The sequence below is a fragment of the Gopherus evgoodei genome, chromosome 1 (genome assembly GCF_007399415.2).
Source record: "Gopherus evgoodei ecotype Sinaloan lineage chromosome 1, rGopEvg1_v1.p, whole genome shotgun sequence".
In the NCBI taxonomy this organism is placed as follows: domain Eukaryota; kingdom Metazoa; phylum Chordata; order Testudines; family Testudinidae; genus Gopherus; species Gopherus evgoodei.
The window spans coordinates 249,092,068-249,114,440 of NC_044322.1; the positions used below are offsets into that span (position 1 = coordinate 249,092,068).

Genomic DNA, 22,373 nt, shown 5'->3' on the forward strand with positions numbered 1-22,373 from the left:
AAACAGTAACCCAACACCATACAAACAGAACACTGCAGCACAAGAACATTACATCCTTTCTATCACTGCATTTCATAGAAAGGAAGTCCCAACTGTACCCTTCTTACAAGAAACTACTACAACTAGCATCTAAAGCAGACAAAAGAATAAAAAGGGGAGATGCATCATATCCAAATGTGTTTTTTAAGTACACAAAAAACAACAACAACCAGTTCTTAAAGGTTGTGAAGCAGGTTTGACAAAATCCAGGATTGGGATTAGTGGACAGACGGACAAACCAATAAAATCCACCTTCATTTCAACTCCCTCTTCAAGACACAGAGTTAAGCATCACAGCCAGGCAGTCCAAATACAAGTACAGTAGACATAAGAACAGCCAAGCAACACATGGCAATAACCATTTTTCTACTGTATCTTTTGATAGTAGCAATAACTGTAATCTGAGCTAGTTTTAGATCTTCCCATTTCACTTCAGACCTGTAGCAAGACAAAGATTTCACAGAACCTTCAGAGAGAAAATTAACTTACAACTGACCCCTTCAAGAACAATAATATAAGGAGCACCCCAGAACACAGATATACACTAGAATGGAAGAAAGTCAACAATTTCTTGTTATGAAAACTCAAACATCAGAACCCCTTTAATTATGGAATATAGAAATATGAGAAATCTGAAACTGTGTTGCCTAAAAGAAACAGTGAGTACTGTACTTTAGATCAGGAGGAGATCAAAATATTTGATATAAAATACTCTCTCTCAAGGAAGCTAACACAGGGATGGGGTGGGTGTGGGGAGAGAAAGGGAAAAGAGAAACATACTTACTAACCCTCAAAGTCAGTCTCACCACAAAAAGTTACTCCAAAATCTTGGAGACCTGAAAGAGAAAGATAGTTAATTAAAATAATGTAAGAGGTAGCCTATCTATTTCTTTGACTGGCACTATTCTTTCATTCAACTGGACTCTTCTAGGATGCCACACCCTGACTAGCAACTGTTGCTAATTAGGAGAAGCTGTTTTTTCCTTGCTAACACACACTAGACACTAAAGGAGGAGTGGTGTGTGGTTTCCCAGCTGATTGGTATGGATCATTTAAAGTCTCTCACAAGTTCTAAGAATACTATATTGTAATTATACTAATTATTTGTAGTAGAGTGTTAATGCAGTTTAATAGCTAGGGATGCTGACCTTCCATGATCAGCCTGTTTTGCACCTTTTTGCCTAAGACCCATGTCCTGCAAATATTTGTTCTCTGTTGCACAAAATCTTAACCCTAAATTTACCAGAAATAAAGCAAGTTCTAAGACATTTTTCATCTGCCAGGGCTGAATTTGTCTCAAAAGTTTGAGGCAAACTGGAGATGGTATTTGGGAGCTCTGCATATAACAAGAGATCTTTTCACTTCTGGAAAATTTACCTTTTTGATTTGGTTTATCATAATTTCCAAACATCTTGACTGAAACTGTGAAACACTCTAGGGTTTGCCTTAACTAGGGAAAGTTTTGAATTTACTTCAGATTCAGCTACACCATGGTAGCTAAAGCCAATCTTTTTTTTTATTAATATAGATACAGGAGCCTAGGTTAGAAATTGACCAGCTAATATGTTAAAGATGTTGTCCCGGGTCTGCACTTGGAAAATAGCTGAGTTTAGATCACTTAACTAACATGCATTAGGTTACATGAGTCCAACCTAAACTCAAACTTTTTCTAGTTATTTTTTTCTCCTTTCTTCTCTCACAGAAGGTTGGGGGGAGAACTGGTAAATTTCAGGAAAGAGAGAGGTAGGTATCTTGGGATAATAGTTAAGGAGTTATTAAAGGTCATTTATGCATACATAAGGAATTCTGCAAGGTTAATAAATATCTTGTCTTGTCTGCCTTTTGCTGGCATAACTGTCAATTAGGAATGCTATGCCCTCAAAAGCACCCTGTATAGATGCAGATATACTGGGGAGGAAACCTCTTTGCAAATATAGCTTATTTCTAGGGCTGTCAAGCGATTAAAAAAATGAATCACGATTAATCGTGTGATTAAAAAAATTTATTGCAATTTTGTTAAACAATAATGGAATACAATTTGTTTAAATATTTTTGGATGTTTTCTACATTTTCACATATATTGATTTCAATTACAACAGAGAATACAAAGTGTATAGTACTCACTTTATAGTTTTATTACAAATATTTGCACTGTAAAGAACAAAAACAGTATTTTTCAATTCACCTCATACAAGTACTATAGTGCAATCTCTTTATCATGACAGTTGAATTTACAAATGTAGAATTATGTACAAAAAATAACCACATTGAAAATAAAACAATGTAAAACTTTGTCCTACAAGTCCGCTCAGTCCTACTGCAGCCAATCGCTCAGACAAACAGACTTGGATACAATTTGCAGGAGATAATGCTGTCTGCTTCTTGTTTGTCACCTAATAGTGAGAGTGGGCATTTGCACAGCACTATTGTAGCTGACATTGCAACCTATTTATGTCTCAGATGCACTAAAAATTCTTATGTCCCTTCAACTTCCATAGGACATGCATCCATGCTGATGATGGGTTCTGCTCAATAACTATCCAAAGCAGAGTGGAAGAATGCATGTTCATTTTCATCATCCAAGTCATACGTCACCAGTAGAAGGTTGATCTTCCTTTTCGGTGGTTTGGGTTCTGTAGTTTTTGCATCTGAGTGTTGCTCTTTTAAGATTTCTGAAAGCATGCACCCTACCTAGTCCCTCTCAGATTTTGGAAGGCACTTCTGATTCTTAAACCTTGGGTCAAATGCTGTAGCTATATTTAGAAATCTCACATTAGTACCTTCCTGGCATTTTGCCAAAACTGCAGAGAAAGTGTTCTTAAAACAAAATGTGCAGGGTCATCATCTGAGATTGCTAACAACAGGAAATATATGGCAGAATGTGGGTAAAACAGAGCTGAAGATATACAGTCTTCCCCCAAGGAGTTCAGTCACAAATTTAACTGATGCATTATTTTTTAACCACCACCATCAGCATGAAAGCATATCCTGTTGAATGGTGGCCAAAGCATGAAGGGGCATATGAATGTTTAGCATATCTGGAACATAAATACCTTGCAACACCGGCTACAAAAGTGCCATATGAACACCTGTTCTCACTCTCAGGTGACATTGTAAATAAGCAGCAGGCTATCCTGTAACTGTAAACAAACTTTTCTGCCTTACCAATTGGCAGAATAAGAAGTAGGACTGAGTGGACTTGTAGGTTTTAAAGTTTTACATTTTGTTTTTGAGAACCGTTATGTAACCCCCACCCCAAAAAAAAAAGTCTACATTTGTACATTGCACTTTCCTGATACAGAGATTGTACTACAGTACTTGTAGGTGAATTGAAAAAAAATGTTTAGTCTAAACATTTATAAAAAATATATAAAGTGAGCACTGTACAGATTGTATTATGCTTATTAGAAATCAATATATTTGAAAATGTAGGATATCCAAAAATATTTAATTGGTATTCCACTGTTTAAAAAAAATGTGCTTAATTGCACTGTTAATCATGATTTAGTTGAGTTAATTGTGTGAGTTAACTGCAATTAATTGCCAGCCCTACTTATTTCATTTGCTGAAGTCATAAATGATACTGGCAACGAACTTTTGCTCGAATAAGCTGCATCTTCCTTTTAGTGTAGGCAAGGCATTCACAGTGGCTTTTTAGAATGTAAGTATTCCAGAACCACTAGATCAATTTTCCCCTCTGTAGGAAGAGTGGCTTAGAAAAATGCATCTGGAACAGCTTCTCTCCCATTGACTTTGGGTACAGCTACATTGAGCAAACTTCAGCTCTTGTGCACATTAGTAAATTCACAGCTGTAATAGTTGCAGTTGAGGCTTGTGTGTGCTACCCTGCTGCAGCTGGACCCCCTTATGCTAGTTGCAGTATACTGAAATCTACTAGTATTCAGTATGATTACAGAAAGGTAAAATGGGGATAACAAAGTGGTAACATGTGGCCCTTTAGAGAGGCACAAAGCATAGAAATGTCTCAAGGGAGTAGCAGGGCTGGAAAGAGCCTAGGATCTAGGTGGTAACCAAGCTATCATAGCACCCTCAAGTTTGGCCTGGGTTTTAGGTTAAAGCACTTTCAAAATAAAAGTGGGCTGCTCTGATCTATAGAGGTTTTAGAACACTGCTCTGCAAGACCCCTGTGACAGCACTGTCAGTCTCATTTTCAAAGAGTGATATAAGCACTAAGTGGTGAAGTCACTTGTAAGTGAAAGTTGTCTCAGCAGGTCCTGCAATGCTGAGTGGAGCAATGCCTAAGTACCTTTAAGCACAAGGGCAATCAATGTTTTTGCTTTCTAGGGTATGTGGTGCACAATACAGAGGATATGGGTTCTGTTTAATGGGCACTGTATCACCTTCATTTGATATTCAAAGGCTCTTATTTTAATCTGTATAGTTTCCTTTGTATTTCATAGCAGTGATTGAGGCCTTTCATATTTGACAGTTGGCCTGAGGCTGTGGGAAAAGCTGAAGTACTCACCCTTTTGATCACAAGGGTTGAGAAGTCTGGTGGTACCTTAGAGGCAATGGATTTGGGCATAAGCTTTTGTGGGTAAAGGATATCTGAAATGGTCTTTTACTCACAAAAGCTTATGCCCAAATAAATCTGTTGGTACCACCAGACTCCATCTGTACCCACAGAAAACCAAACACTGCTACTCCTGATACCTGTCACCCTATGATGTGGATTTAAAGGGCCTGCTTTCCTCAGGGAAAGGCTATACACATGCAACCTTTCACATTTCCAGCTGTGAGGTTTGGAAATATGCAGCCTTGCTACAGATTCCAAGTGATTTTATAGATGCTTGAGATTACACACTAGCACATCCCCCACCTGAATAACCAATATTTTAATAGGCATGACATTTATGCCCTAGAGCCCCTCTAGGGACAGCCCTTTTTTAAGATAAGGCAAAGGAATCCCAGGCCTGTTCTCTCCTGGGGCAGGGGCCAGGACAGAGCAACCCAGGTAGTATCTAGCCCAGGTTGGCTAGATAGTGGTAGGAATTTTAACCAACTGCACTGTTAGCAACTTCTGAAAAGCAACCTGAAATCTTAAGTGCAATTCTACCACAGCCATGAGAGCAACACTTATTTCTGTTACCCGTTTCACCAGAAACTGGAGCATGTTTACAGGTCTGAGTAGTGGTGATCTAGAACTACTTAGAAATTAAGGCTCTAGATTTGGTTCTATAGTATATGGGGTAAGCTTCCCAGGCTTTTAAGTGTCATCTACACACTAATGCCAGTGGTTGCTGCTACTGGCAAATAAGGCTACATATAGCATGACTAATGGCAGGCACAGATGTCTACTGGAGGCCGGGAAATCACTTCTTAGAAAGAGCAGATTAGACCTTCATTCAAATGAAGTGACATTTTATTTTGAAGACCGTGATAACACAAACAAAGTAGTATCTGAGCTGAGAAGTGATCTACATTATAGCAGTCACACAACACCACCTCCAGAAATTACAAGAGAATTAGGCACAGTGCATATGAGTACTAGCCACTGGTGTCTTCCTTGACATATGCCAGTACACATGAAGTCAGAAGGAAGACTGAACAAATTTGCCTTCGTTCTTAGAAGTTTCAGGTTTCTAGGTCACGGGGCCTCCTTGGACTTGGAGGCTTCCTCAGCTTCATTTTCTTGGTTGTGTGGTTCAATGGCATCTGCAGACCCCTTACCCAATGGGATGAAGGGTCCCACAACCCAAGACAGAGGAGCAGTCTCCATCACGTATGCCATCAGCTCATCTACATATTCCTGGGCCTTGGTCACCATCTCCTGGCTCTGGGTTAGGAGGCTGCTGGAGAGATCCTGGAAGGAATGGGCAGTGGAGAAGGATGCATGAAGCTCTTCCATGTTGCGATACATCTGTTTCACCTTATCCTGAAAGTTGGTGGGGAGACCTTGAATGCTGGATACTAGCATGTGGCAGGCATCCTGCAGCTGCTGGATAGTGCTGCGGGACATAGCCAGGGTCTCAGACTCCATCTGTTGGAGAAATATAAGTTTAATTCTAATGTTTAGAACACAATAAGGATCAAACTTGCCACGGCTATTGCCTCGGGTGTTGTAAGGCAGCAAGTTATGCTGCAAGGTACTACTGGCAGTCAAGGAGGTCTGATGGAAAGGCCATTCGCACCAACAAGGTCTGCAATGGATGTGCAGTGCTCTTTCAGGATACATGAAGAGGACAAGGTGCACCTTCCCTAAGAGAAGGGACTTGTGGCAATGGAGAATAACAGGCAATAAGCCGTGTAAGGTTGATCAGAAGAGAGTTAAGCCAAGTAACAGGGGTTTCACTGGTTGCAAGCCCATGATCTACAGTCAGTTTTCAGACTGTGCAGAGGTTTAAAAATAGTAAACATGGATCTAAAGCAACTATGCTTCTTGGGCAGAGACCTTGCTGGTGTGACATCACTTTAGGGACGTCTAAGCAAAGAAGCCACTCATTAGGCTCAAAAAAAAGGGAACAACTTTTTGTAATGAACCTAAGATCACCTGAGTTTGAGCTACTTATCCAAAGACAACACCCTGCAAGGCCCAGAATAATTGCTACCTTCTCAGCCCAGAGCTGACTGACTGCCCCCCAAAATGCACACACCCAAGCATACATACCTCTGGTTTTCCCAAATCCTTGATTTCACTGCTTTCTGGCTGCTCTCTATTCCAGCTCAGCCATATGTGATGGAACTTCTCCTGGACTTCTTGGAGAGAAACACCTCGCTTAAGGTATTCAATCTAGAAGTGGATGAAGCATATCCAGAGATGAGACATTTGCACATCAGTTATTCTAGTTCCACTGTTTGACATGCCTTCACCCCACAGTGTGGTATGCTCAAAGCATCAAGAGTAGAAGGGTCTCGTTACACAGCACAACTATGAATGAGGCTTAAGCCTCATTGTACCACATTCTAGACACATGTGGTTAGAGTGTTCCCTGCCCTGGAGGGCATCAGTTGTAAGATATAGTGGAGTTCCTACCAGTCCCATGGTTTCATGAAGCTGGGAAAGAGCCTCTCTGATGCTTTGACTGGTGTGTCTCATCTTGTTTAGGGAGTAGCGGTAAGCACGTTGGCGAAGTTTGGTTGACAGGGAGCCTAAACGCACAAAGTAACTCCGATGCTCTTGTGGTTGTGCTGAAGACACTTCAGCCCCTTCCACAGATTCAGCAAGTTCAGCTAGAGGGAAGAGAGTTCAGGTTGTTCACCCCCTCTCAGGTTAAGAAATGGTGAAAGTAGTATGTGTCTTAGCACCTATCAAGTATCACAGAGGTAGCTTCAGCCTTAAAACAAAAACCTACATGCCACACAGCATTACTACAATTTTGCATACTTTGCTAATGACTGACTTCTAATGAAGTCATGCCCATCATTCCTTCTAGTATCACCCTGTCCCCACTTGTTGCTCAAGTCATTTTACATGATTACATGCCCACCAACTAAAGTCTTAACCCTCAGTCTCAGCTATGAAAAGGCTGTAAAATGAGCCAGCATTTGGTGCCAGAGAAGATTAAGCCTAGAGAGACATTTGGCCCAAAGGGAGGATTATCCTAAACTTTAAGATAATAGACCTGTCACTCATGTGTGTGTTCTGACCTAGTTCAGCATCTGTCATGGGAAGATAGTGATCCAAGAGCTCTTCAGATTTCTCCAGCACTGCTTCCATTCCACTTATGGCCAATTGGCCCATTCTTGATTCCACAACTGTGCTCATGCTGTCAGTTACCACTGATTTGGTGGTCTTCATACTGTCCTGCACAGCCTCTTTGGTCCGATCTACCACTCTGATCATGGTCTCCTTGACCTCTTCCAGACTGACAGAGGCCAACTCCAGTGTCTCAGATGTAGCCTAGAGAACAGTGATCAAGCAAGATCTTGTACAGTAATTCAGGGTGATAACACCACATTTACCCAGAAATGGAGGTTGGGGGAGGGGATTACCACCTGCTCTGCCCCATAGGTCAAATCTTCAGGGGAAGAACTGCATCTTGCTGTTAAGCATCAGACCACAGTTCTATTGAGACACTAGCTCCTGCCTCTTGACCACTTTTAGTATGGAGTGTTCCTCTGCTGGATGAAGCATCCCATTATTGGCATCCCTTTCATAAGGTCATGATGTTTTGTCTAGTGAGAGGGTGGTGAAAGTTACCTCATCAGCAGTCTGTTGAAGGACTGGTAGATTCCCCTCCACTTTGTCAGGTATTTCAGAAACACACTCCTCCTCTGTTGTCCCTATAGAAAAACCAGAAGTTCAGTTTATTAGCTCCATTTTGCTATTGTAATATTTACAGAACCTGGCTCACATCTATAATGAGAGCTTCAGTTCTCCAATATGTTCAGGCAGCAATTGTTCTGGGTTGTAGGTGCTCCACATTTCCCCCTTCCTTCCCCATCCAAGGTGGTTGCCTCCCTCTCCAAGTTATGAACTCTTTTGTAAAAATTTTTATGAAAAATGGTGTCCCGTTCAATAGTTCCATGTTTCCTCTCATGCATCCTAAATTGGGCAACTAAATTAAGATGGTTTTGACTAGCATCTGAACACTCTCTCCTGCCTAGCATCTGAACACTCTCTTCTCCCATCTATACTTACTGCAGAATTGTCTCTTACCCAAGCATTCTAGGCATCACTTTCCAGGCTCCCTCTCCAAGTGAAAGGTTTTTATGTTCTGAATAAAGTGCAATGATATCACCCCATAGTCTTACAGCTCTGAAGCTTTTTAATCAAACATCCCTCTGGAAGGCACCAAGAAGTTTTTGCAATGCCTTGGCTGCAATAAGTCCAACTAACTGTTCTCATGAAGGAAACAATTGAGGGAGCAGCCATTGCTGTTGAGCTATTGCCTCATAAGCATCTAGCTAAGAAAAAAAAAGTTTAGCAGTTGTGATCTGTGTGCAGTGTTGTTGTAGCCATGTTGGTCCAGAGATATTAGACAAGGTGAGTGAGGTAATATTTTGTTGGACCAACTTCTGCTGGTGACAGCCTAGATTGAGCCTCTCTGGTTGCAGAATGAGGAGTTCTCATTTTGCAATTAGGTACCTGTCAAAGAGAGAGTGTTGCTCCTTATAAACCAAGAGATTAGCACTAACCCTACCTCCTGGCTACAGTGAAGGGTCAACAATAGTAATTAGTGTAAGCAAAGTCCTGTGTTAGCCTCTGGCAGATGTTAGCTTACATGCATGGGCTACAGTCTTATTCCTCTATAGTCACACTACTCCCACTGCCAGCTTCTGCTCCAGTACTGATCTTCATGCACCTGAGTTTTAGAGATGGAAGCTTCCTGACAAGGTGTGTAGAGCCTACTGTTGAGAAATTGTACCACACAAACAGAAGGGTCTGCATATATGCTTTACTCACCCTCAGGTTCAAGTTTAGTTACAATGGACTGTGCACTGCTAACTGCAGCACTGGTTATGGAGGTCACTCCCTTCTCTGCCATGTCACAGATGGACCTCACATAGGGATGGCTCTCCTTGGTGGAAACATAGGCAGTGGCAGCCAGATCACAGGCAGAGTTGACTAAAGGTAGACTGGCCACCCTCCTCAAGACATTCTAGTGAGGCAAGGGACAGAACAATGAGTCAGAGAGGCAATGATCTATACTGGGGCTGAACCTTTACTTTTTCAAGTGGTTATACCTTGATGTGTTAGCCCCAATCAAAGGATTCTTGAATGGTCAAAAATCTGAAGAGGCCCAACAGCTGCTTATAAAGTTAGTACTGAAACTGGATCACTAGGTTAACTGAGGCAAGAAGAATTTTTAAATATCATTATAAACCAGGCTATTTTGCAGCATCTGGAAGAGCAACTGCACCAATCTCTAGACACCAAAATATGCATATATGAAGCCCACTACCAGATAACAGCCAGCCATCTTTCATATTCATATGTTGAACCAGCAGTGCTTACGAGGGAGCACCTACCTGTTGCTCTTCCTCCTCATGCTCTGGGGATGCCCTAGTTGTGTCTTTTCCATTAGAAGCCATGATATAATCAGATATACCTGAAAAGAGCAAGAAGAAAGGTCTGAAGTTACAAGTTTAGGGTACTGTATCTTTTCTTTACAACAAGAGTGATGTTCTACTCCAAAGTAGGACTAGAAGGAATGGCAGGGCCCTCATCAGATTAACAATGATTATTTAGAGGAATAGTGAGCTGAAAACATTGTCACTGCATTTTTAAAGCAGGAAATATTTCAGTTCTGCTACAGCTAAGGAGAAAGCAAGCAGGAGAATTCCTTCTCATGGCAGAGTGGTTTCTGTTTTTCTGGAGAGTCTGTTAAAGGCAGTAGGTGTCACTACTATTAAAACCCATTTAATAGCTCTAACTACAGGGGGGAGGGGCGCAGGAGAAGGAAGAGAGAATAGGATCCCATCTCACCAGCTAAGAAGCTTAAGGCCAGGGAGCATGAAGTTTCACAGACCCAGCTTCCCAACCCCTGTCCTACCCACAGCTTCTTAATACAAAGATTTACACATATAGAAATTTCTTAGTCACATAAGTGCAAAGTCCTGACCAAGGAACTGTATAAACAATTGAAAAAAACCTCACCACCAAATCCTACTTCTTCAGGAATTGGCCCACTGACCTTTCTCAGGTCTCCAGACAATACCTTACTCCACTCACAACCTGGTCAGATTTTATACACCCCTGGTGATGTAATTGTGAGGGAAGGGAGTGAAATACTCAGGACTGACAGTTCAGGTAATCAGTGAAAAGAAGGCTTTGCTAATCAATAGGAGAATGCAAATACTTTCGGGACTGCAAAGATTGGGAGTGAGTTATTCCCCAAATATGATTCCAATTAACTGCACTGGGTCTTTGCTGTCATCCAGCTGACCTCACTTTGAGTCCACACCCTGTCTAGAAAGAGTTGCTAGTTAGGATGGGTAACATTTTCAAAAACACCTGTGTGACTTAAAAAGTCATTGATTTTCATTGCCCTTTCCAGTGGGAAAAGGGAGAAAAAAGTGTTGGTTTTTTTTAAAAAGGTAGAGAAAAGGGTAAAAAATTGAAATGGAACTTTTCATTTTATGAAAAATCTAAAAAAACCAAAACATAAAAAACCCCAAACAAATGAAAAATCAGCCAAATATAGACCACCCCTGGTGGTAAGCTTGCAGATAGCAATGTGTCTGCTTCACCTGCATATTGGCCATTGTTTCAAAGTAAACAACTGGCACACAGAAACAATATTGTGGCATATTGGAGACAGGTAGTTTTTTTAAGTGGTTAGAATATTAGCCTATGATTTGAGCTGGGTTCAATTTTATGCTGTACCTCAGACTTCCTGTGTGACCTTGTGCAAGTCACTTTGTCTCTTGATGCCTCAGTTTTCCCTCTGTTTAGTGGGGATAATATGGCTTCGATGCTTCATAGAAGTTTTGTGAGGTGCTCAGATACTCTGGCAATCAGGGCTATATAAATACCTTAGATAGAAAGTGAAGCATTTTGTTGGGGAACAAGAGTTAGGTAGGGTAACTGGAAGAACTTGCCCTTCTCCACCTTCATCTCCCTTTCAGAAAAAAAAAAAGGAACGTGTGCCACTTTCTGTTTCAGGGACGGGTGAGAGAAAAGAGTGTTTATCCTTTTGTCACCCCTTCATTGTTCTCCCACAGAGTTTGAATTGGAATTGGATTGAACTGGAAAAAAGGTGGTGGTACTGCCCCAAGTCCTGCCCATAAGCCAAGCTCTGCCTATATGAGATGCTACTTATAGCAGATTGTGCAGGTGTAAAAAACATGAGCACACATGCTCTGCTGGGTTCCCTTTTGGGCTCTCTGTAAGGTTCAGCTACACCACTGGATATGACCAGATTAAGATGGAGGCACAATAGCCAGATGCTTGGATCCAATCATGTGATTATGTCAATCTCAGCTGTCATTTAAAAATAAATGTTTCTATCCTACATGGCTGCAAAGAAAAGCCTGAGATTATCAACTGAATAGAACTGAGACAGTGATATCTGCCTGTGTCTTCCCCCAGCAGAGGGAGAAGCAGCATGCATACCAAGGGAGGTAACTCTTTACCCCCACTTTGCCTTTCCTGTTCTCGGTGTGCGCCCACCCACCTTCCCAGGATTTCAAAAGATAAAAGCCTAGCTGGGCTCTGTGGGATTGGTGGTATCTGGTCTTTTGGCCCCCAGGGTCAGATATTGGCCATGGGAGTGTGAATAGTTCCCTAATGACATACATTCTCACCATGAAAATGAGATGCCACCCTGGGCAGATCTCTAATCTTCCCTCTTTTTTCTTGCTTTCTTTGATCAGCAGTGAAATAGTTGAAAATCTAGACATGTATATCACCATCACTTGGCATTGGAGTTACCCCACTTTGATGAATGGGGCAGTTCACACCTCTCTGAGCTCCTGTGTCAGGCTCTCTGCAGAGGCAGGCAGATGCCTGTGCATCCGTTTTTGTACTTTTCATGTTTTCAAGGTTTTTTCCATAATCTGTTGTCACATTATATTGATAGAGTTTAGCTCCATTAGCACTTGAAGACCAGCCGCTCCAGATAATGCAAGAAACAGAGAAATGTAAGTCTGGACGGGACCTCTGATGCACCCTGACTGTTTTCTGGTTCCCCCAGAATGAGGCTGCCTTATCATATAACTCGCAAGGCACAAAGCTTTCCAAGTAACTGAATTTGGAAGTATTTTACTGCTCATTCTAAACATATGAAGCTGCATTTCTCAAATGTTCTTTCTGGCTGCATTTTGTAATGCTTAAGGAAAAGGCCTCTCCTCTCCATTGACAGTTTCTATGCCTTCAATACAGATAAATATCAAGGAAATTGTAAACATTTGTAAAATGAGCATGATTGCATAAAAATACAATTTCCCATCGGATTCCTTCTTGCTCACTGTACAGTACAGCCTTGTGGGACAAACAACTTCGTGGCATTACTTGTGATATTTTTGGAAAGGTGTGAGATTCTGGTGCAGTTAGTTAGGGCAGCAAAAGAGTCATGGATAAACCAGAAGCAACTGAGATTCTTTAGTGTAATTTTGATACCCTAACCAGTGCTGAATCCATCTTAATTCCCACCCTTGTAGTCTTTTTATGTTAATGCTATTGTAACCCACACATCTTCTGGGTGTGCTGTTCTGGCTCAGCGAGTGGCACCAAGACCACTTCCAGAGAGAGCAATTAAGGAGTCTGCTCTACAGCCTCAGCTAATAGTCACTTGGATTTTAACTCATGCAGTAGAGGCTTATACACTAAGCTCCAGAGATCCCCAGTTCAATCCTGCCGACTGGGGTTTGTCAGCGTTACACTATCCCCTTCCCTTCTAAATGTTTATTCCAAATGGGCAACTAGATTGAGATTCTGAGATGCTGTCATCTTTTCCACTGAACATTGTCATGCAACATTCAAATATTTGCGTGCGGACCAGGTCTGAGCAAATAATGAATTTTTCATTTCAGGGGCTGAACAAAAAATAAAATTTAAAACAATCAGTTCAAATCAAAACTCATTTTATTTTTCAGTTTTTCCTCATCAAAATGGAATAAATGAGCAAATGTGTTTCAAGCCAAACAAAACAATTCACTTGACCCTAAATGAGTTTTTTTCAGTTTTTCATTTCATGTAGGTTTTGGGTGCTTTTTACCCCCTCCCTTTTTTTAAGTCTAGCTACATTTGGAAAAGAAACACCATTTCAAAATGAAAAAAAAATAAAGGGTTTCATTTCCAAATGTTCAGAATGAAACTATTTGAAATGAAAAGTCAAAACATTTCATTTGAAATGACCAAAACAAACTTTTGACTTTTTCAATTTCTCTCCCTCATTTTTTACTAGAATTTGCAAATAACTTCCGTGTTCTGAAAAATGCATTTTTTGGCAAATTTATGATTAAAAAATATTTTACCCAGCTCTAGTGAGGATTCTACATCCTGCGTCAAATTGAGCCTCTCTTACTTGTGCTGAAAAATACAGGTTCCTTAGCAAACACATACACCTCTTTAGGTGGCCTGGCTACTGGGGTGGGGTGGAGGACAAAACACCCCACTGTGTTAGGCTGGGTTACACGACCATTCTGATGTGGCAGCATTTCACACCCACTGTGCACAGGACAAATGACTACACAAGGTGCAAAGCAGTGGAGAAGCAGGCCTGTATTGTGCAAGTGTCCCAGGACATATAGTGAAGGGCAATATATTTATTCTTCTGTCTGGTCTGCCCACTCTCTTCGTACGTGCACTGGGGAAGGCAGTAGCAGCCCCACAGAGCCTGATATCCCATCAGCCACAGAACAGTGATACCCTAGTCAGCCAGTACTACCAGGCTATGTAGGGCAAATTTCAATGTTGCCCTTACAGAGCTTTCTAGTCACAAGAGAAGACAACTGGAACTCTACCAGAACTGAAACTACAACAGGGTTCAAAAAAGAACAAGAGAAGTTCATGGAGGATAGGTCCATCATTGACTATTAGCCAAGAAGGACAGGGATGGTGTCCCTAGCCTCTGTTTGCCAGAAGCTGGGAATGGGCAATAGGGGATGGATCACTTGATGATTACCTGTTCTGTTTGTTCCCTCTGGGGCACCGGACATTGGCCACTGTCGGAAGACAATACACTGGGCGAGATGGACCTTTGGTCTGACCCAGTATGGCCGTTCCTATGTTCTTATGTAAAGGACTATGCAATGGCAGATTCTCTTTGCTATCTGCTAAAATTCCTAATCTTCTGTTAACCTCCCTGTTTTAAGCTGATTCTGTTTGCCACACATGTAACCAAAAAATCTTGCTCAAGGTCAAACTTTTTATACTTCCCTTTCCCCTCCCGCGACCTGTATTTAAATGATTCCAAAGGGACTTTCAAAGAATCCGATTTACTTACTTACTTCCAGGCTATTCTGAGACTCAACTCTAATCTCAGAGCTGAGTTCACAAAGATCAAAGCTATCGTTTGACAAACTTGACAATTCTACAAATAAATTAGCTCCACCGAGAAGTCCTGTCCTGTAACAGTTTCCAAACTTTTGCAGTGTCACTTGTTATGTGCGCCTTCTTATCCATATTCTGCAGCTTCTGTGGAGTCTGCTTATGTTCTACCTCTTAAAGCATTGAAGGGTCCCACAAACCAACAGAGAGGTGTACTGTACACCACATACTCCAGCAGCTCATTCATACGTTCCTCCTCCTTGGTCACTTTCTCCCATATTTGGAAGAGGATTTGTCTAGACAGATCTTGGAAGGAATCAAGAGTGGAGACTGAAGCATGGAGTACTTCTGTGGTATGGGAAACTTGTTGCATCTTGTCCTGAAAGTTGACGAGAAAGTGTTCAATAATAATCAGTAGGATCTGGTAGATGGTCTTCAGGGGTTGGGTGATTATCTGAATCAAGGCAATGATGCAATATTTCAGCAACTGCAAGAAGGAAATTAATAGTGTGAAGGTACAATTTTTAGAAATCTCTCTTGAAATGGGAGACGTCTACAACTACACTATTGTTTGATTCCCGCCCCCTTTGAGGTTTTCCATGCCAATTGAGCCCTGTTTGGTATGGTTCCCTCTGATCATTGAGGAGCTTCTATTGAAGCTATATACCAGTGATACTCAGCGTTCAGTGGTCCAGGAGCCATATTAGAGATCAACATTACCCAGTAGTGGGACAAAGAACAGCAATGAAGCTGCCAAACCTGAAAAAGATAAGTAAAAACTGTCTAACTGAAGAAGCTAACTAACACTAATCCTGATGAAGGTGGCACTGGATGATACATTCTGACAATACCGAGTCCATGGACCAGGTGAGGATCCCATTCCGTCTGCCACCACGGTTGAAAGGAACTGTGACAGTTGGTGCTCCACACCACTTTTATTGCTCTGCCCCGCAAACATTTGGAATCACAAGAGAAGGGTGTAAGATAGTGTTCCAATGGCAATAAAAAGTTCCATGGATCCTGGCTGTGCCACAGGTACATTCAGTGCTTAATTTGTGTCAGGGCTTGCCAGGACTGAGCCCTGGCACCTTTAGGCTTGGCCATTCATAACCCCAGCACTTCTGGGCTTGCCGTATCAGTTATGAAAGTAAAAAAATTCTTGATCACCAGCCCTTAATTGCTTGAGTTCCAGCACCACTTTCATTACAAATTAAGCACTGGGTACATCTCAAGAGTGGGAATATGCAGAGGCCACTCAAAGAAGAAGATTAGTTATATTGTGGTCCTGCCCAGAACATCCCTGGGATAAGGATGAAGAGGAAAGAACTTTGTTCCTACCAGGGAACTAGTTTGAAGAGCCTCCCAGATGCTTTGGCTGGCATCCCTGACCTTACTCTGGGAATGCTGGTAAGCACATTGCTGGAATTTGGTCATCATGGAGCCCAAACATACCCAGTAACTGTGATAATCTTGCTTCCCCGAGCCATTCCATGCCCTTCTGCAAAAGCTGTAGGTTTAACTTAAAGAAACAAGAGAATAAGGTTATTCTGCCAAATGAAAGGTGATAAGGTCAGAATGGACCACAGCTTCTCCAAATCTTCATTTAAAAGCCTGACTCATAGATTCATAAATTATAAGGCCAGAAAGGGCCACTGTGGTCCTCTAGTCTGACCTCCTGTATAATGCAGGCTATAGAACTTCCGCACAGAGGCACCAACAGAGGAAGTACGTTCCTCAGGCAGCAAATGTTTATGGGCAATGGCATTCTGTCCATTCTTGGGGATGCAATCCAAGCGGCTTTTTTTTTTTTTGCTTGGGGGCAGCAAAAATGGTAAAAATGGTAGAGCTGGCCCTGTCCCCACAAGAATTCCTAGAACAGAGCTTTTAGAAAACCTTCACACTACATGTTCTACCTGCATCTTAGATACTAAGGGTCAGCTTTTCAAAAGTATTTAGGAACACAGAAAGGTAAATAGGCACCTGGTGGGATTTTCAAAAAGTTCCTAGGCACATAATTCCCATTGATAGAGATAAGCACCTTGCAATCTGAACATCTCACTAGATCCCTATCTGCATCTTTAGGTCCCTCAATACCTTTAAAAGGCTGGCCCTTTGGCAACAGCACTACTATTTATTACCATTGTTTGCCACCAATTTAGTGATGGAATTGTTTTAAGGAGAAATTGGGTAAACTACTATTGCTGTGGTTTGTATTATGGCAGTGCCTGAAGTCCCCAACTGACTCAGGTCTTGTTGTGCTAGGCAGAAGCAGAAGACGGTCTCTTTCCCTAAGAATTTATAATCTAAACAGACAATGGCTGGAAGAAAAGATTATCCCTATTTTACAAATGGAGAACGGAAGCACAAAGAACTGAAATGACTAGTCTGAGGTCCTACAGGAATTTGTGGCAGAGCTGGGAATTAAATCCAGATCCAGCATGTGTAACCACTTTTCCTCTGAAATTAGCTGGGGCTTTTCTAGGAAGGTCAGTGGTTTGTAAAGTATCTCCTCCTCATTTAATAGCATTTATCTTTGGTAAGGAACATAACCATTGGCCACACACTTACATTTCCCCTATCCATGAAGCATTACCACCCTCCAAGGGACAGCATGTGCTCCAGGATGTAACCACACTCATACTAATTATTTGTAGGAGAGTGTTAATGCAATTCATTAGCAAGAGACCTTAGTCTCACCCTAGTTAAGGTTAAAGCTAGCCTTCCACAATCAGTCTGTTTTGAACCCCATTGCCTAAGGCCCTGTCCTGCAAATACTAGTCCTTCATTCAAGTCCTCCCTTTTGAATAGTTAAGCATGTGCACAAGTCTTTGAACTAAATTTACCAGAAATAAACCAAGTTGTGTGACATTTCTCTTATGACAGGGTAGAGTTTCTTTCAGACATTTGAGACAAATTGGGGAAGGTATTTGGGAGCTCCGCATATACCACGAGGAGATGGTTTTACTTCTTAAAAATGTATCTTTTTGACACTCCATGGGATTTGCCTTGGCTAGGGAAAGCGGTTGTATTTAGTTTAGGCTTGCCTAATACAAGGCAATCTTTATTCTTAGTATAGATATAGCCTTGCAAGAGACTAGGCTAGAACTCATCCATCTGAAATTAAGATTAGGTCAGTATGTGTCAGGTCAGGTAGGTCCAACCCTCAACTCAATCTCTTTACCTAGTCATGACATTTATTCTCCTCTCTTCTTTTGCAAGGTGGTGTGTGTGTTGTGGAGGGGATCACTGGTACCCCTGATTATTTTTTCTTATGGCCAGGGGAGTTAAAGGCAATTTATGCATACATGAGAAATTCTCTGGGGTTCCTACATTTTCTTGTGGATTATTACAGAAACTAGGAATTTAAGAACAGCTAGATCATTTCCTCCAAGTATAGGAATTGCATCTGCCACAACTTTGGGCACATGGGATTTTTATGGAGCAGAGTTACATTGCACAAACTCCTGTAGTGATTGTGCCCCTGCTGGGAAATTCACAATTGCAGCCCAGTAGCACCTAGAGGCCCACTTGAGACTGAGCCCTATTGTGTTAGTTACTGAGTATAAGCACAGCGAGAGCTCTCAAAGTACTTCATAAGTGTCATCTTCCCATTATACAGATGGGAAATGGAGGCACAGAGCATTGAAATAACTTGCCCTGAGTCACACAATGAGTTAGTGCCAGGCATAGGAATAGCAGTTCAGATCTCTGAATTATAGTGCAGTGTCCTATCTTATCCCTGGGATGACACTCCTTCACCCTGCTCAACTCTTCCAGGTGTCCCTCTGAGTTTTGTCTTGGCTTTCAGCTTGAAGTGCAGCTTTCTTTGGAAGGCTTGGTTTCTTGGAGTTGGCAGTGTATTAATGCACAGAATATGGGCTATATTTGCAAAGTCACAATAAGAACGTGAAGAGTGCACTTGAGAATCAGGCCATGACAAAATTAAGCTCACATTTACAGATTTAACTGCATCTTCTTTACATGGATGCAGTATGATACAGCCTTACACACATGTTCACATAGCATTTATCCCTCCTCTTTCTTCCGCTCAGGGTCACCCAGAGGATTCAGGGGGCCTGGGGCAAAGCAATTTTGGGGGCCGCTTCCATTAAAAAAAAGTTGCAATACTATAGAATACTATATTCTTGTGCGGGTCCGTGCAGGGCCCAGGGCAAATTGCCCCACTTGCCCCACCCCCCAGGCAGCCCTGCTTCCGCTTTACAATCTGACAGCTGCTTCTGCAGTACAATTGAGGAGTATAAGGAAGAAAACTATGAAAAGAGCTAAATGCCAACTGCATTTGCAAGTCAAAGAGTTCTGTTACATATGTTTGGTGTAAAGTTACACAATAATGGTTACTGTGTATGTTTCGTACACGTGAGAGATAGGAAGAGTGTTTGACAGCTAGACCAGAGGTTGTGGAACAGCTATATTAGTTAGTATGCAGTACAAAGTGATAGTTTTCAAATGCCTGGTAGGCACAAGGGTTACAATTGAACGGGCAGCCTCTACTTTGGCATTTCCTGTGCTTAAGTGCTGAAGCATGCAACCTGGCTAGAGCATCCACGTGATTTCCAAGGTGTTCAAGAGTACTATAGTGTGGAACTGTGGGGCTAAATGCCACTATGAGACAAGGTGGGTGAGGTACTCTCTTTTATTGGACCAGCTTTTGGTGGTGGGAGAAACAAAGTTTCAAGCTAAAGAGAGCTCTGCTTCAGCTCTGGGAAACGTACTCAGTGTCACAGCTAAATACAAGGTGGAACATATTGTATAGCATAAGTAGTTACACATTTTTTGATAATACATACAATATAGGAGTAACATTTCACATGATCATCTATAGGTGGGAGCTCCTCCAATGCTGGCCTTGGAAACATTTATTTTATGAGACATAGCCCTATGAAGTCTTTATTAATGTTTCTCTACAGCCATGAGTCAGACAGGCACTTCCTGTCAGATCGTGTGTAGCGTAACTGTGGTAGAAAGAGTGGTAGGAATTTTACTGACTGTACAGTGGGAAGGAAAAAAAATAAGGAGAAGACGGGAAATTTCAGCAAATTAGGACAAATAATTAGTCCTTGGCCATGCCATTGATGTATCAGGTGTGACTATCTGAAGCTGTGGGGCAGAGAGAGGAGAGAGATAGAGAGAATGACTCTGGAGCCTGGCAAGTAGGGCATCCAGCTGGCACAGTTGGGGGTAAAGCATTCAGGGTCCAGTCTCCCAGATCCAATCACTAGAAACAACTCAGCTCTCTAAGCCACCTGATTCCAGGACAGGGGCACACAGTCATGGACCGCTAGCAAAGATAGGAATTTCTCTCTATTAGAGGGATGTGGCTTACAACACATACCCCTGTTACCAGCATCTCCTATTTGACTAACTTAGGTGGCTTCCCACCTAATACTCTAGCTCCTATGAACTGAATTCTAAGGTGCTTAGCTCTCCCCCTTCATTGCATAGGGAGCCTAGATGCTTAACTTAGGAAGCTTCTGCTACTCCTGCCCATGAAGCCGAAAAGTGTGGGGGGGCACTTGGCACCTGAACTGTAGTCCTACCCCCCATGCCGCCCCTTCCCCCTGAAACCCCACCCTCATTCCATCCCTTCCCCCAAAAACCCCATCCACCCACTCACTCACTCCTCTCTGACCCCTCACCCATTGCTCGCCCCTACGACTGGTAAAAAGTGAGGGGCCATGTCCTCCTGGCACTCCTCTTAGTGGATTGCAGTGGCGTTCCTGTGATTGTGTAGGCCTCTAAAAGTTGAACATTGCAAATGCTAAGCATTCCAATGCCCTAAATTCCTTTGAATGAAGCCCCAAGTCATTACTGCAAGAGTTTGCAGATTCTAAAGACTGGAGGAGCATAAATAATGACGAGGGTTACTGATGCGGAGTGATCTTGATTGCTTGCATACTATTTGCTTGCACCCAGCTTACCATTTTGACATGATCAATTGTGTTAGGGAAATAGTTATCATTTAAGAACAAAGAATGTATATCATATTTCCAAGATAGGGGACTATTCTGGTAAGCACCAGTTGTGAAAATGACTAGAAGAGCATAATGGATAATCAGATGAACATTATATCCCAGTGAGCCACTGTGGCCAAAAGGGCTAATGCAATCCTTGGATGTATAAACAGGTGAATCTTAATTAGAAGAGAGGTTATTTCCTCTGTTTAGCATTTGCAGAACTGGCACTAGAATTCCTTGTTCAGTTCTTCTGTCCACAATTCAGGAAAGATGCTGAAAAATTGGAGAGTATTCAGAAAAAAGAGAATCTTGAGAGATTTTAAAAATTCAAAATCATTGTTTCAAAAATTTTAGTTTAAAACTAGAAAAAAATCTAGAAAATGTTGGTGTACTTTTTTTTTTAAGTTCTCTTTTTAAATTTTCATTGTGGGAGTTTTTCAAAGTGTTTTCATTACGAATCAGGGGAACAAGAGTTGTAGTGTCAATTTTCTGACAAACTGAAAATTCTAAATTCTGATCAGATTTGGTTGCCATACTATTTAAATTCTCATATCTTCCCTTTCTCTTACTGAAGTCAATGGCAGAAGCCTGACTTCAGTCAAAACTCAATTAGGCCCTTAAATTTTAGAGACTGGTAGTTATGAGGAAAGATCAAATTGGCTCAGTTAAAGATTTTTTCTTTGACAGCCTACTGGGCTAATATGGTGAAATTGTAAAATAGCTTTACAGAAAGCTATTGGTTTTCAAATCCTTTGCCTCCCATGAGTATGTCAGTTGGTTCCTGGATTTAAAAAAATAAATGAAGTATTTCTTCTGCAATGGAGCTGTGTAACAATATAATGCTGAATGCAGGAAGTTGGCTTCTTTTTCACCGGCAAGTTTTATTTCAGCTGCAGCCACATACCAAGGCATAGACAATGCCACTTAGGGCAGTGAATGCCAAATATTGATGGCTTTTTTCAGAATGCTGGTAGATCAATCAGTATGCAAGCCACTGCCTAAACGCAGCCAAGCATGCTGTAAATTAGCTGCACCGTAAATGTAGTGATAAAGGAAGGATGCTCATGAAGGTTCTTGAAACCTACAGAGGACCCCCTCCACCCAAGACATGTAGTCCTCTGTCCTCACACAATCCTTTCCCACTCACTCAGCACTTCCTCTTCCTCGATCCCTCCCCAAAGTCTTCCTCTACAGACCACCTGATGGCCTCAAATGGTAGGGTATGAATATATTGTTTACACACACACACACACCCCGCTACTCCTTTTGAGAAAGGAAGGGCTAATGGTTTCCGCTAACAGTGGCAGAGTACCTTCTGTGGTCAAGCAAGATTCAGAAAGTGCATTTCCCTCTATCAAAATGGAGATTCAGGCACCTAAAAGGCAATCAGGAGAAAGGTACCATTGACATATCATGTACAGTTACTGCAAATGGTGGATCATCCTCTCTTGCTGACAAATCAC

At 41.8% G+C, this 22,373-nt stretch overlaps 1 protein-coding gene across 23 annotated transcripts in view; it reads right to left on the bottom strand.

Annotated features, from left to right (window-relative positions):
* Window positions 1-22,373, bottom strand: part of LOC115639502 (perilipin-3-like) — a 122,893-nt gene that overhangs the window by 74,533 nt on the left and 25,987 nt on the right. For 22 of the 23 annotated variants that reach the window (XR_003997705.1, XR_003997689.1, XR_003997691.1 and 19 more), the window contains exons 4-10: window positions 8,201-8,283; window positions 7,648-7,900; window positions 7,034-7,230; window positions 6,668-6,790; window positions 5,731-6,040; window positions 824-875; window positions 529-583 (exon numbers count right to left, since the gene is read on the bottom strand). Coding sequence is in view for 5 of the 23 variants with exons in the window: in XM_030542403.1 (XP_030398263.1) it covers window positions 529-583; window positions 824-875; window positions 5,731-6,040; window positions 6,668-6,790; window positions 7,034-7,230; window positions 7,648-7,900; window positions 8,201-8,283 (1,073 nt within the window). In the remaining 18 variants the exon portion in view is untranslated. Of the gene's footprint in view, window positions 1-528; window positions 584-823; window positions 876-5,730; window positions 6,041-6,667; window positions 6,791-7,033; window positions 7,231-7,647; window positions 7,901-8,200; window positions 8,284-11,461; window positions 11,479-14,895; window positions 15,423-16,273; window positions 16,455-22,222; window positions 22,286-22,373 lie in introns of those variants that run through there. The other variant, XR_003997709.1, reaches the window with a different exon arrangement.